At 43.2% G+C, this 15,100-nt stretch overlaps 1 protein-coding gene across 3 annotated transcripts in view; it reads right to left on the minus strand.

Annotated features, from left to right (window-relative positions):
- The window catches only part of LOC307021453 (secretagogin-like), a 49,675-nt gene that overhangs the window by 13,422 nt on the left and 21,153 nt on the right, over window positions 1–15,100 (minus strand). For all 3 annotated transcript variants that reach the window (XM_079653582.1, XM_079653583.1, XM_079653581.1), the window contains exons 2-5: window positions 12,339–12,409; window positions 11,805–11,900; window positions 9,469–9,558; window positions 8,842–8,898 (exon numbers count right to left, since the gene is read on the minus strand). In XM_079653582.1, the coding sequence (XP_079509708.1) occupies window positions 8,842–8,898; window positions 9,469–9,558; window positions 11,805–11,900; window positions 12,339–12,409 (314 nt within the window). The remainder of the gene's footprint in view (window positions 1–8,841; window positions 8,899–9,468; window positions 9,559–11,804; window positions 11,901–12,338; window positions 12,410–15,100) is intronic.

The following is a 15,100-nucleotide window of genomic DNA, read 5'->3' on the forward strand; positions in this document are numbered from 1 at the left end:
CAATTCACAAAGGGATTAAACTGTTTAAAACACATGCTCAAAGTAAGCCGGATGTTGCCGATGTGTTTATGTGGATTCAAAAGTCGTACTATGTTTTAAAAATGCGCTTATCCAGACAAGCCCGGTTTGGACACCTTACGCGCAGAAGAAACATTTCTATTATATTATATTATTATTATTTATTATAGAAAAAAGTATGCATTTCTGTCTTTTTATGCCTTTATTAGCTACTAACTTAATCAATTATTTTGTATAAGTTTATTGTAATGTATACAATCATGTATTGTGTAACAATTATATGTTAAAAAGAAAAGGAAAAAAAAGTCTAAATATGATATTAGGCCTCAAATCATCTGAGGCCTGGTGCACCCCCTGCGATTGTTGCCCCCCCCAAGCACGCAGCTAATGTCAAGGAAGCACAGCTCTGCAAACTGTTCCCGTTGGGATTATAAGTTATTTAAGATGATCAAATGTGCATCAGAACTTCTGCCCTTGACTGTTTGTTTACTCACTAAATGCATGTCCACACTGTACCACACAACCTGTATTCGGTTTTCGCGACGCGATGTTTACAGAGAGAATAGCTATGAGTGTTTAGGAGCTGTAGGTGTGTGTGGTACAGTGTGTGGTACCGTGCGTAGATGCAGCGGGTAGACGGGTCTCAGTTGGTTTGGTGTCCTCTGCTTACTTTAGTTTTAATACTTGTAAATACAACTTTTGGCCCGTAATTTCAATTCCCCATTTCGGCGACCAGAGAGAGGGGGGGATATCCAGTCTCTGATTGTGTGACGTTATTATGAGAGTGCTCTCATACTTGATTCTGAAATTGTATATATTTATATAAATATATGTGTGTGTATATGTCCGCATCTGTAGCCTCTTATTGTCTCATTATACCGCACTGTCAATGAATTAATATATAAAAAATATATAAGTCGTCATGTCATGAACACATCTGTCCATCAGACAGAGTGTTGCTGTGCCTCCTGTCATCATTAATGGATGTCTCTTTAAAATGACCGCACATCGGTTCCCCTCCTTGAGTCCTCCGCTCGCCTCTCCTATGGGCGGCACAAAAAAAATCTAAGTAGGCGGAGCTTAAGGGTTCAAGAGGATAATATGTAGAGCAGGTCCACCCGGATAAGTGTGGAACATTTCAGGTCCATCCAACTTACGGTGCGACTATGTAAATGTTTCGAAAAAACCATTTGTCATAGGTGGCGCTAGCGAGCATGTTGAACATTTTGAACCCATCCACTCCAGAATGTTACATTTTTCACCATTCCTGGGGGCTGTGCAAAATGTCGCTACATGAATGGCGTCGTAAAGCTCTCAAAAACAGTTCTAAAGCGCAGAGCGAGAATTATAAGAATAATATTTCTGCGAATAACAATAGGTCTTCGCATACTTCGTGCTCAGGCCCTAATACATTTGTAAAACAGCTTTCATTGCTAAAAGCAATCCCAAAGTGCTACAAAGAGCTCTCAAGTCTCACGCATTTGGCGTGAGACACACGCATTTCACTCCATTCACACGCTCACACGCCACACCTTGTATTTCTCACGCAGAGATGTCTTTCCAGGGTACCGCCCATGAAGTCGCGCGCAAATTTTGGCTAGGCTTGCTTGAGACGCGTGCACTCCACTAGCACCCCCCCCCGTTGACATTCGCGATACAGAGGGCTTCATACTCCACTCTAGCACCACCCCCCCGTTGACATTCGCGATACAGAGGGCTTCATGGAAACTTTGAGGGGAGCCAGAAGTTGGAGTACAAAACACCGCTGCCAAAATCTCACTCTGAACTCTGTTCAAAACTTGCGAGCCCTGGCTACAGGAGGCGTAAGATACAGACAAAAAGGCTTTCATCAAAGGCTTTTTTTTAAAGAAAGGTTTTTAGGACTTTCTTAAAAGACGTCAGTGGTCTGTGGAGTCCTCAGATGGTCTGGGAGGGAGTTCCACAGGTGAGGAGCAGCTGCACAGAAAGCCCGATCCCCCATTGTGCGGAGTTTGGTCCTGGGGGGACGAAGCAGATGGTTTGTTGTGGAACGGAGGTTGCGTGTGGAGGTTTGTGATGTAAGTAGTTCTTTGAGGTATGAAGGAGCATTCCCGTGGATGCACTGATGGGTGAGTAGTGCGATCTAGTTTTAGATATTGAATGAGACAGGAAGCCAGTGAAGAGAATAAAGGACAGGTGTGATTTGGTTGTACTTTCTCACCCGTCATCAGGATCCTAGTAGCATTGTTCTGTATGTATTGGAGCTTCTGAAGGCTCCAGCTAGGAGTCCCGATGAGGAAAGCGTTGCAATAGTCAAGCCTTGAGGAAACAAAGGCATGGACCAGTTGTTCAGCATCTGACAGGGAGAGTGTAGGATGGAGTTTTGCAATGTTCCTGAGGTGGTAGAAGGAGGTTTTGCATAGGTGTTTGATGTGGGTGTCGAAGGTCAGATGTTGGTCAAATCTTACACCCAGGTTGGTAACTGATGTGGAGAGGGGTCTTTTTTTGGCTTTTATCCCCTCAATGCAGGTGTTCAAGGATATTGATGGGAACAGTGATAATGATGGTGACAGTGAGAATGCATGTGGGATAGGGTCTGTCTTTATATATAGCTCGTAGCAATGGAATGATATTCCATGCTGGCTGGCTTATGACACGGCCAAGGGGCAGATTGTAAAGGGTGAACAGAGCCCCGTCCGCTGCAGGATAAATCTAAATCACAACTCCAGAGCTGTTCCACGGACAAAACTGGTCACCATGGGAAACCGTGCTTTCTCCTCCCTGGGTCCACGTCTGTGGAATCAGCTTCCAGAGAACATACGGACCCCGGCATCACTCTCATTTTTTAGGAAAGGCCTCAAGACCCACCTGTTCCACACCACATTTTACTGACTGTCCTTTACTTTATTTATTTATTTTTAAACCTTTTATGCTCTTAACCTTTTATTTTTTATATTGCCATATTTCATCCAATATGCTCCTTTAGATATCTTTTTACTTATTTTTCCTTATAGCTTTGTGAAGCACCTTGAGATGACGTTTGTCTTTAAAGTGTGCTATATAAATCAAATGTATTATATTATAAAAAGGGCTGGAAAAATAATTGGCATGCTTCCACCATCCTCTCTTCAGGAGATATTTGAGGAGATGGTGAGAAAGCAAGGCCGTAAAATCACATGCGACCCTAAACACATCCTGTATAGAGAGTTTGAGTTGCTGCCAGAAGGTATAGATTACCAAATTGTAAATTGAACAGGTATACGTTTTCCTTTATTCCACTGTCAATCAAGCTGCAGAACAGTCAGAAACAATTGTGATTATGCTGTGTTAGGAGCTGTTGGGAGGTGCAATGTTTACAGTGTAGTTTGTGCAATCAAGAAGGTTAAATAGGGAAAGTGCAATATGTGTAAATAGGTATGTATACAATAGGGATATGTGCAATTTCACGGACACTATGCATAGGTGCAATAGGGAAAGTGCAATATTTGATTTGTGTATGAATGCAGTAGGGAAGGTGCAATATTTGATTTATGTATAAATACAATAGGGAAAAGTAAAATATTTGATTATGTATGAATGCAATAGGGAAAGTGCAATTTGATTATGTATGTGCAATAGGGATATGTGCAATAGGGAAAGTGCTGTACCTGTATGTTTCTTGTTTGTTTCTTTACCATGTGATATGTGATTTCTGTTCTGTATCTATGACTGATTGACCTGAATGTTTTATGTTTATTATCTCGATGCCCAAGACAAATTTCTCCTAAGGGAGACAATAAAGCTCTATCTTATCTTAACAGAGTGGGCCCGAGGACCGACCCTTGAGGGACACCACAGGTGACAGGGTGTGAATGGAACCTCGCACCTCCCAAGGAGACGTACTCTGTTCTTCCAGACAGGACTGGAACCAGCTCAGGGCGGAGTCAGAGAGTCCGATGGTGTATTGGAGGCGCTGAAGGAGGATGTTATGTTCGACAGTGTCGAATGCTGCAGTCAGATCCAGGAGAACGAGGAGAGATGGGGAACCAGTGTCAGCCGCCATCAGCAGGTAGTTTGTGACCCTGACCAGAGCTGTTTCAGTGCTGTGGGCGGAACGGAAACCGGACTGGAGTTTCTCGAAGAGGCCGTTTAGTTGGAGATGGTCCTGAAGCTGGGCGGCAACTACTTTTTCCAGCACCTTGGCAAGAAATGGGAGGTTGGAGATGGGCCTGTAGTTAGCGAGGACGTCTGGGTCTAGGGTGTTTTTTTTGAGAAGGGGTCGGATGACGGCGGATTTGCTGCAGGTCCAAAGTCATGATGCCTGTGTTGATTTCTGAAATGGATTTGACGCTTGGGCTTGATGAGGTGAGACAATTTGAACTCCATTGAAACAACATTGTGATCCGACACTCCCAGATCGTACACCAACAGATTTGTGATGGGGGCCGAGTCAGTGATGACCAAGTCAAGCGTGTGCCCCCTGGTTTGCGTGGGGACATCCACATGCTGTTTGAGGTTGAGAAAATCCAGTAGTTGTAGGAAGTCAGCTGCAGGTTGGCGGGAAGGGGGGTCAGCATGGATGTTCAAATCCCTGAGTATGACAGTATTTGCAGATGTGGTACAGACTGAAGAGAGAAGTTCATTTATCTCTGAGATGAAGTCTGGGTTTGGTTTGGGTGGCAGGTAGATGAGAAGAATAGTCATGGGGAAAGGGGGTTTGCATTTGAATGCAAGGCATTCAAAGGAGGATAGGTCAGGCAGAGACAAGGGGGTCAGTTTCAGCTCACTGCGGTGTATTACGGCTAAGCCTGCACCGCGACCAGTGTGGCGGGCTTTCTCCAGGTAATTATAGCCAGGAGGACAGGTTTCATTTAGGACTGAAAAGGCCTCTGGCTGATGCCAGGTCTCAGTAAGACACATTAAGTCAATTCCCCTATCTAGGATGTGACCACGAATGAGACATGATTTATTAGTGAGGGATTGTGTGTTAAATAGTTCTATTTTTAGGCTTGATGAAGCGGTGGTTTGTAGAGGAAGTAGTAGGCTGAAATCCACTTCACATTTTCTGTCCCACTTGGTGTGTAGAAGTCTCGCGGTGTTTCCAGAGTTACTACTAGTTCCAGGAGCAGCGGTAGTCTGATGACGTGCTAATAGTGTGACAGTGCGCTCAGTTGACCAGAGTGATGGAATGGAGTCTCCTGACTGGGAATAAACAAACTCTCTACGGGAGCTTCTGTGGATGTAGCGGCGTCGGCATATAATTCCAAATGGTTTAAGTGCTGAGATACAGTTTGGAGTGCTGTAATGTCTTAACTCGAACAGCTGCGTGATGGAGTACTTTAGCGTCATGCCGGTCAGGACAGATGCAGAGTTGGTAGCTGTTTGTGTTTGCCATGGACCTGCCGACCAGAGATGGGGAAAGAGCCAGAAACACAGAACGATCTGTTTGTGGTAGGTGTCGCTGCTGGCGTAGCGGCTAACCTTAGTAGCCACTCGTATCTTAAACACTAGTAGCTCGTCCAGCCGACGAGGGATTTGCAAGAAATTGGAGTATTGTCGGGTTATAGTTGTTATAAGCATGGATATAATCCGTGCAACAACAAAAAGCAATAGAATCCTTGCTGAAAATAGCTAAAAGAGGCTACGAGGGAGAAGCGACAACAGACCGTGCCAGCGTCCTCTCACAGTCACCAGCAATGTAATAGTGAAGTTCAATGCTCACACATTGTCAGTAGTCATTAGTGGCAAATCTCTTGAGACAGAGTGACATATGATAACCCTACAATACCTATTGTCTGAAGAAAGCTTAATTACAATTTAGAGCAATATAAAATAACACCAATAAATTAATTTACTGCTTTTTTAGGCGCTAGCAGGGCAGGATGATGTATTAAAAGTTGCCGCTAAATCCACTTACTAAAACTCTTTAATTGTCTCAAATATAGAACTTTTGTATTTATTTTTGTTTATGTATTACGTTTTTCTTTGGGGACATTTTGACTTATCAAGTATTTCAGTGAACAAACTAATAGAGGTGCACTTGAAAAGATTCACACCAAGGTTCTGAAAATGCAATACGACTACATATTTAACAAAAAAAAACACATAAAAAGGAAACTACAACATACCGTATATACATATACTGTAAAGAGTTTGGATACTGCTGCTATGTCTTTTTATGCTGCTGCAACGCAAACATTTTCCAAATTGGGATCAACAAAGTACTATCTTATCTTATCTTATACTGTGTGCCACTGTGCATTACGTTTTGTTACTGGATGTGGATATCGTGTACACCACTGCACTTTGTATGCTGCTGCTAATTGGCCATCTTTGTCTGCACACAGACTTTCCCATTGGTTGGGTTTTATTTATAAATCTCTGCTTGGGCTGGTTCCCTCTTATATTTGCACATATATGTGTAAAAAACAAAGTCTATATGGCCTGCGCTCCCAACAGGGACGCGAGAAGGGAATTTTGAGTTACAATCTTTGAGTTAGAATTTTAGTGTAAGCAGTCTATAAAAAAGCTTCACTATATAAGAGAAAGTGATAATGCGGTGTGCTTCTTCTGTTGCTCTGCTATAGAAAAGAAGCTTGTCAGTGCTGCCAAGATCAGGGATGGGAGTTTTGTGAAAGCAGGGTTTAACAACTGGGAAATATGGGCTCAGAACAGTCTCATAATACACACATGCATAAAATCTGCAAAAGGATTCACACTTGTATTTCCGGATCCACACTTGTGTTTTTCAATGCACATGTGTTCCGTTTCATATACATGTAAATAAAATCCAAATACAGAAACAAGTTTTACATGTGTATTTTTGATCCACACATATTTATTTTCCGTTCAAATCCCCTGAACCTGCAAACACAAACCGCTTTCTGTGCATGGATTGCTGTGCATTCGTGTGTGGGTTTTTTGAGACTCCCCTGACGGTCACCCGATTCGTACTTGTAATTTTTTCTATCTATAGCCAATCAGATGTCTCCTTCATTCTAAGCCAATCACATGAGCGCGCCCCCACGAGGGTATGATTTCCTGCATTCATGACACTTCATATACGCATTTTGTGCTGTCCGGTCAGCTCGCTAAACAGAGGGCGGAGCTTCAGGTGATCATCCAGAGCTGCGTGTCTCCGTCAGACTCAGCAGCTGATCTGATCTCTCTCTCGCGTACAGTTATACTTCACTCGTGTTTATGTCCATATCGATCAGATCCAGCTCTCCTGATCGGCCTTTATAGAGAGCACCGATCAAACTATTTAGAGTGAATATCGGCCGATAATGACCGGCGGGGCTCCCCCCGTTGACAGTTCACTGTCTGGCACTGGCTTCGTAGTGCACTGATCAATTAGGCTAAGCTAACCTGTAGCTGCTCCCTCCACACTCACAACAACTTCATACAGACATAAATAAAGCAGCGGCATTCGCCATACAGGAAACACACATTTAAAACGGTTTTGCCTGCCGTTTTTGTGTACACACAAGCATTCAGCAATGGTTCGGAAAGTGGCGCTGTACCTTAATAATATAAAAGATTGTATTTGCGTGCATTTCCTGTTCGGAAAGTGGCAATGTACTGAGAGGTGAGGTGTCCTGAGATTAGCGCCTGCAGGCAGGCTCCATTGACCATGCCATGGACCTGTCAGCTCCGGACTGCGCAAAATGCGAACATGAAGCGCTACGTCATGAACGCAAGAAATCTACCCTGGTGGGGGCGCGCTCATGTGATTGGCTTAGAATTGAGGAGACATCGGATTGGCTATAGATAGAAAAAATTACAAGTACGAATCGGCTGACCGTCAGGGGAGTCTCAAAAAACCCACACACGAATGCACAGCGATCCATGCACAGAAAGCGGTTTGTGTTTGAAGGTGCAGCGGTTTTAAACGGAAAACAAATTTGTGAGGATCAAAAATACACATTTAAAACTTTTTTCTGCATTTTGATTTTATTTACATGTATATGAAACGGAACACATTTGTGTGTGCACTGAAAAACACAAGTGTGGATCCGGAAATACAAGTGTGAATCCTTTTGCGGATCATGAAATACAAGTGTGAATCCTTCTGTGTGCATGTGTGTATAATGAAACTGTTCTGAGCCCATAGGGGAAAGGCAGGGGAAACATTTAGGGAGCATGAGAAGTCCCATCGACACACAAGCCGTCAACAAACTGGTAGCATTAAAACGAACACCGATGAATGGACTGCTCTCACAAGCTGTTGCTAAAGACCAAATGACTGCATTTAATATGACGTTATTATATATACCCTCCCTACACGCAGATCACGCAGACCCCTCGCGGATGGGGCCTCATTTTGCGGAGGGAGCTGAAACTCTCAGATTTGATCACTATGGGGGAGTTCAAGTCCACCTTAAAGGACAGAGAACAAGAATCTATTGGGCGATGTGATTGCTCGTATATCCCATAATTGAAGTCGTTTTAAATTGTGCCAGTTTTTAATGATTTATAATAGTTTCTTTAATTTGCATGTTTACTAGTTAATGTGCCATTTAATTTTTTGTTTTACGACCGCTGTATTCGTCTTAGTGTTGTAGTCTGTGTTTTATCTGTTGAAGCTGCCCTCTTGGCCAGGTCGCTCTTGGAAAATAGATTGTCATCTCAATGAGACTTTTACCTGGTTAAATAAAGGATAATATAATGCTCATATATATTCTAATTTTACATTAAATTGATATTTAATTGAGTAAATATAAAACATCAACTCTGCATTTATATTTTAAAGATCTGACTATAAATCAATAGTCACACATTTCCAGATCAGCTCTGTGATCTAACCACAGACTGGATTAGGTGCATGATAGAGTCTGCTGCAGCACGTGTGAACTCATCAGATACCTTGAGCTCGATGGCTGAGATGTAGCCGCTGCTGTCTGCGTCATAGCTCCTCCAGATCTACACACAAGAGACACATCACTGAAAATGCAACAAATATGAAATATGATAAAGTTTGAGTCTAACATCTGCAATGTTAATTACAACCATCACTATATAAACCATAAATGCACTTATAATTCTCTATGTTTCTTTAAAATAAAAATTAGTTTGTTGTGTAGTTGGTGCTTTTCCAAAATAGAAAAAGCGTTTAACAACTCAAAAGGTTTATTAAACTCTTTCATATCACAATATTTGTTTTGTACAAGTAGAGATTTTGGAAAGGAATGACAGATAATGTCATCAACAACTTTAAGAATCTTTCTACGGAGAAATAATCAACAAAATCTAACAAGTTTTCCAAGGTTGACCGACCATTCAACATCCATTCAGCATCACTATTAGATTTAGGTATTAATAAAAGAGCCAAACCTAGAAAGGGCTGTTTATTTTCATCATGTCTTCTTCAGCTCTTTTTCAAATCAGATGCTGTGTTGTGTTTTTCTATATTTCCTGAGCTTCCGCTCTCCTCTTTTTATACACCTCACATATATGTTGAACCTGTATCATATGTTGACCTTTGACCCTCACCCTCATGAACTCCACGCTGTTGTCCAGCGGTGTTTCTCTGCGGAAAAGAAGCAGGAAGTTCTCCTCCTCTGGCAGCATAATGGTGGCCAGCTGGGGAAAACACATCCACTGTAACTGAAGAGGCTTTACATGATACATCAGTTTGAATGGAAATCCAAATCACTCTAGGATCTGGTGAACCCTGTAATTGTCAGGATGGCTTAGGCCCCGGCCCCACGAGGACGAAAACGGTCGTTTGCGTTACTGTTTAGTGTCATACAGGACTGTCTCAGATAGGATTTTTGAGTTTTCTTAAGCTGTATGCCATAATCAGCAATATTAAAATAATAAAAGGCTTGCAATATTTCAGTTGATTTGTAATGAATCCAGAATGTATGACATTTTTGTTTTTTTAATTGCATTACAGAAAATAAAGAACTTTATCACAATATTCTAATTTTCTGAGACAGTCCTGTATAGACCGTTCTGCCACACTAGGACGACCGAATATGACAGTAAACAACTGCGGAAACAATAACGGGTCCCAAGGTGGATAGAACGGCATACGCAACGCTCTGGGGGGTCGTAAGCCCTATACGATAATTTTCTGATAATGATGAGGCAATAGTCCCGCCTCCCCCACCTCGGCTGCTCACCCCCGCATCAAAGTAAACTGCACACTGAATTCAGATTATTTATCTTTCTCTTGATATGGACATAAATGCGAGTGAAGTCTAATCTGACAGGACGGAGACACGCAGCTCTGCTCACTTGCAGCTATTTTAATTACCTCTCAAACTACCTAAACTAGTTATAAATATGTTTATTTTTACTGTCGGCCGGGTCACTCATTACTGGATCAGCTGCTGCATGAGACATACACTGGCGCTGTCCGAAGAGAGGGAGGAAATGGAATCGAATGGATCTGGCCCTTCCTACATCCAGGACATGGTTAAACTGTACACCCCAGCACGTGCACTCCGCTCTGCATCAGCCGAACAGCTCGCTGCACCCGCACTGCGAGGGGGACCCAAGTTCCCATCAGCAAAAACACGTGGGTTTGCTATCCTGGCTCCAAAATGGTGGAATGAGCTCCCCATTGAAATCAGGACAGCAGAAAGCTTACACATCTTCCGGCGCAGACTGAAAACTCATCTCTTTAGACTGCACTTCGAGCGATAGAATTACCAACAAAGCACTTATATACTAACAAAGGGCTGGCTTATCTAAAGCCAGTTGAGTAGCACTTGAAATGTTTTAGCTCTATGAAACCTGATGTACTTATATGATTCTGTTTTCTTCAAGTTTGTACTTTGTTGGTCGAACGCACTTATTGTAAGTCGCTTTGGATAAAAGCGTCAGCTAAATGCAATGTAATGTAATGTAATGTAATGGAAAAAGAGAGGCTCCGTGTATTTTACTATCATATTATATAGAGTCGTTATTCATTTGTTTTAAAGCTCAATAAATAACAAAAAAGACCTTTGAACGGCACTTTTATAATTTTGTCCGGAAGATTTAAACTTTAATAGGCCTACACGTTGACTGGCGAAAAACTCTGCCCGGTTCCCTCGGCCCCACCGCGGAGAATAAACAGAAGAGCAACCATGACAACAATGCTTCTTCGCTGCTTTTGTGGAGGAAGTTACAGCGCCACGTACAGGCTCCTGCATATGTACTGCAGCTTCTCCAGCGGTTGGAGATAAACGGAGCTGTCTCGTGTGGACAGACACTATCCGGTGAATATTGCGTGTCGACGGAAGCTCTTTTGCGATTGCGCTTGCGTTAATCCCATGCGTTTTGCCGTATGCGTCCTCGTGTGGACGGAAGCTCTTTTGCGATTGCGTTTGCGTTAATCCTATGCGTTTTGCCGTATGCGTCCTCGTGTGGCCGGGGCCTTAATGTAAGACTGTGTGTGTCCACCAACAACTGAACCTCACTATATTTTCAGATTTTCTTTCCAGGTAAAGATCTTCTCTAACACTTGAACTTTTCATTCTGTAGAGGTAATTTTGGCTGTATTTATTGTGACGCTGATCTCAAACTGCAGTTGGCAAATGCAGGAAACTCTATCTCCTGAAAGAAGTGTTTAAGACAGATAATCTGTTTGGATGCAAGAGTGGAGGAAGTATTCAGATCCTTTACTTGAGATAAAGTACTAACAATGTAAAACTATTCCGTTACAAGCAAAAGTCCTGCATTTAATATGTTACTGTAAGTCAAATAAATATAAGAGGTACTTTATTGATCCCAAATTATGCACGTTTGCATTGCAGCAGCGTACAAAACAACACACTGTAAGTATAATTGGCAAAGTGTATTAAATATAAAGGTACCTCAACAAAGGGGGAGTGTACCTCTTGTATCTGCAGGCGTCCGTCAGCTGCGGTGTCGTACGCAGACATGAACCTTTCTCTCAGTCTGATGATCTTCTCCTCATTTATCTCCTCTCTCTGAAAACAACATGGACTTTATGGAGATTTCCAATGAACTCAGGTAGTGTGTTATTTGTTAAAATTGTATTAACTGAATGATGAATGGATGTTTCAAAGTATATACTTGGTTAGTAAATCTATATTTCTAAAGCTGGGGTGTGCACATTATGACATTTCTTACTTTGGTGCCCCCTTGAGGTAGCATCACATAAAACAGTGTAGAAGAATGTTGCTTATTGATATCCATTTCAAAATTAAATGCTGAAAGCTATCTTATTTTATATAAACATGAGAATAAGTTAGAAAAGATTTGCTGATCATACAAGGCCAACTAGATGAAATCAAAAAATTAAAGGTGTTTTTATATGGTCACTCATAACTATATTTAATTATTTTCTATAAACAATTGGGTAGTAAAAAGATAATAACACATAGCCTTATATGTGATCTCTTTACCTTCAATCCAAATGTTTCCAGCATGTGTTGAAAGAAGTCGTCCAGCTCCTTTCCTTCGATGTAACCGTTATCTTAAAAAACAAACATTCATCTTGTAAAATCAACTGGATAAAAACAAGGATAAAATGGAGGAAACGTTGTTTCAAGATTTTTTTGTTGTGTAAAATTGTTCGTGTGTAGATTGACAGAAGACCTTAAACCTTGTCTTGTATTTGTGTTGATATGTTTCTGGCTTGCAAGTTTATCTGCTATGGTTATATTTCACACAGGCTCCACCCTCTACTGGGCTCTATGGGTACTACTCTCTATCCTGCTGTGCGTGCTTTCACCTACTGAGTTACGTAAACGTTGCCGGCCAATCGGGGCGAGCCTACCTGAATGCGCGCGCAGGCCCACAGTATATAAAGCGGCTACGCCCTCCGCCTGCTACCCTTTTTCTCTTCAGCAAGAGAGTAACAACTGCAGAGAAAGTAAAACGTTTGAAAGAAGAAGAAAGAGTTATCATACCTCCACGGAGAGACCCGGGCCTGTCCTCCGTGCCCTGGCTTAAATAGCGGGCGCCGATCCCCACCACCTCTGCTTCGAGTGTTTGGGGGACCAGGATATGGCCGAGGCATTGCCATTCACGTTCGCCATTCCAGCGGGGCGGATGGCTCCGTTTGCCGTTGTCCGGCACTTCCGGGTCCGGTCCATGGAGGTCCACCGCCGTAGGTGATGACCATGGCGGCGGAGCGCAGCTGCTCCCAGCGGGCAGCAGGCTGGGCAGAGAGCTGAAAAGAGCTCTGCCACGCTGCCGCGTGAGAGGGCGACTGCAAATAAACACGGGTGTGTTGGGCATTTCGCTCATTGCTGGAGATGCCCCCACCTCACCAGATCAGAGTGAATATTTGTAGCTTGATCGGCGGCGGCCTGCCGTGTGATATCCCGGTGGGGGGTCACGCCGTGTGGCACTTTCCAAAAGGACCGTGTTGATCTCCCGGGCCGGGAGCCCCTGTGTTTACGGAAGGGCTCTTTGGATCGATCTCCTTGGTCACGTGGGTGAGGAGTAGTCGCAGCGTGGCTGCTTCTTGCTCATTCCCAGAGGAAAGAACACTGTCCAACACTCCCCGCCCCCTCTGTAAACTCCAGTATAGGAGCCAGCAGGTGGGCGCGTGCACGTGAGTGGAATAAACCGAAGTGCTGTCAAAGCACTGTGCGGTTCACGAGAGAGTGATGTGTGTGTGAGAAATGCATTCAGCGAAAACGATTGCATTTATTATTTAATTAATGTCCGTTTCAAAGAGACGGAGTACTTTTCCCACTTTAGTTCCGATATAGTTCCGAAATGTTGCGTTCACACCAAAAAGAGCCGGAACTAAAATTAGTTAATGAGAACCTTTTTACCCCCTTTTCTGTCCCTGCTAGAGAGCAGGGACTCTCATGCGGCTCTCTTGTGAGAAAAGAGCTATATTTCTGATTGGCTGGGCGGATTGCAAACCACGCCCCGTAAAAACGCAAAAGAAGTGTTGTGAAGCCACCATTTTATTATCCTTGCATTAGCATTATTAGCATTAGCATTAGCACAGCGCAGAAACGCAGAGAGACTAACTTATGGCAACACAAAATAAGACATGGGAGCGGTGGAGATGAGGAAGAGTCGGCGTTCTGGCGATTTACTCGGAAGGCCAGTCCCCAACTCCGGGGAATTCCAGCCGGGGATTTTAGTTCATCAGAACCAAAGAGTTCTGATGAACTAAGTTCTCATGAACCTTTGTGGGAAAAGTACTGCGGTGTGATTCTGGATCTTCATTTTTTTTCCACACAAAGTTGAGAAAAAAAAAAGTTAACTCGTCTTGACGTGAAGTAGTGACGATGATGACGCGACGTCATCAGCTCGCGCATCACAGAAAATAAACAACACCGTAGAGTGAACGTGTGGAACTCACACGAGAGAGAAAACACCAAGAGGAAAAAATCTGATCCATCTCATTTACCGACGAACATTTCTGAAAAAGACCGGGCAAAGCAGTACCCCAATGTCTTTCACGAAAGTAGGGGGAAACTATTCTGCACCCCTTGCAACTGTGTGTTGGAGCATAAGTCTTAGAGAAAATCAACGGTGACGACCCACTTTGATTCATTCAAACATTCGAAAATGCTTTCTGCTGCTGCGGACAAGAAAGCCAAACAACTCACGTTCACCGAGGCGTCAACCTCCAAAACCCTTTTCGAGGGCTACAAGAAACGAAGTGAGTAGCCTACAAGATTGAAGCTGGTCAGATAACGAACGAGTAAATGAAAACAGAATGAGGCGGAGAAGTGTGTGTGTGTAGGCGCTTTCACACTGCAGTGCTTTTCCCACAAAGGTTCATGAGAACTTAGTTCATCAGAACTCTTTAGTTCTGATGAACTAAGCAAACAACTTTACGCCGTATACTGCCACCTGAAGTCCCCGGCCGGAAGTCCCCGGAGTTGGGGACTGGCTTCAGTAGAAGCTGCTGGGACTCCCAGCAGCTTCTACTGAAGCCTTCCGAGTAAATCTCCAGAACGCCGACACCTCCTCATCTCCACCGCTCCCGTGTTTTATTTTGTGTTGCCATAAATTAGTCTCTCTGCATTTCTGGGCTGGCTAATGCTAATAATGCTAATGCTAGGATAATAAAATGACGGCTTCAAAACCTTTTTTGAGTTTTACGGGGCGTGGTTTGCAATCCGCACAGCCAATCAGAAATAGGAACCTTTTTCTCCCACGAAAGTCCCTGCTCTCTAGCAGTACTGCGGTG

This window comes from Notothenia rossii (assembly GCF_949606895.1).
Source record: "Notothenia rossii genome assembly, chromosome: 10".
Taxonomy (NCBI): Eukaryota; Metazoa; Chordata; class Actinopteri; order Perciformes; family Nototheniidae; genus Notothenia; species Notothenia rossii.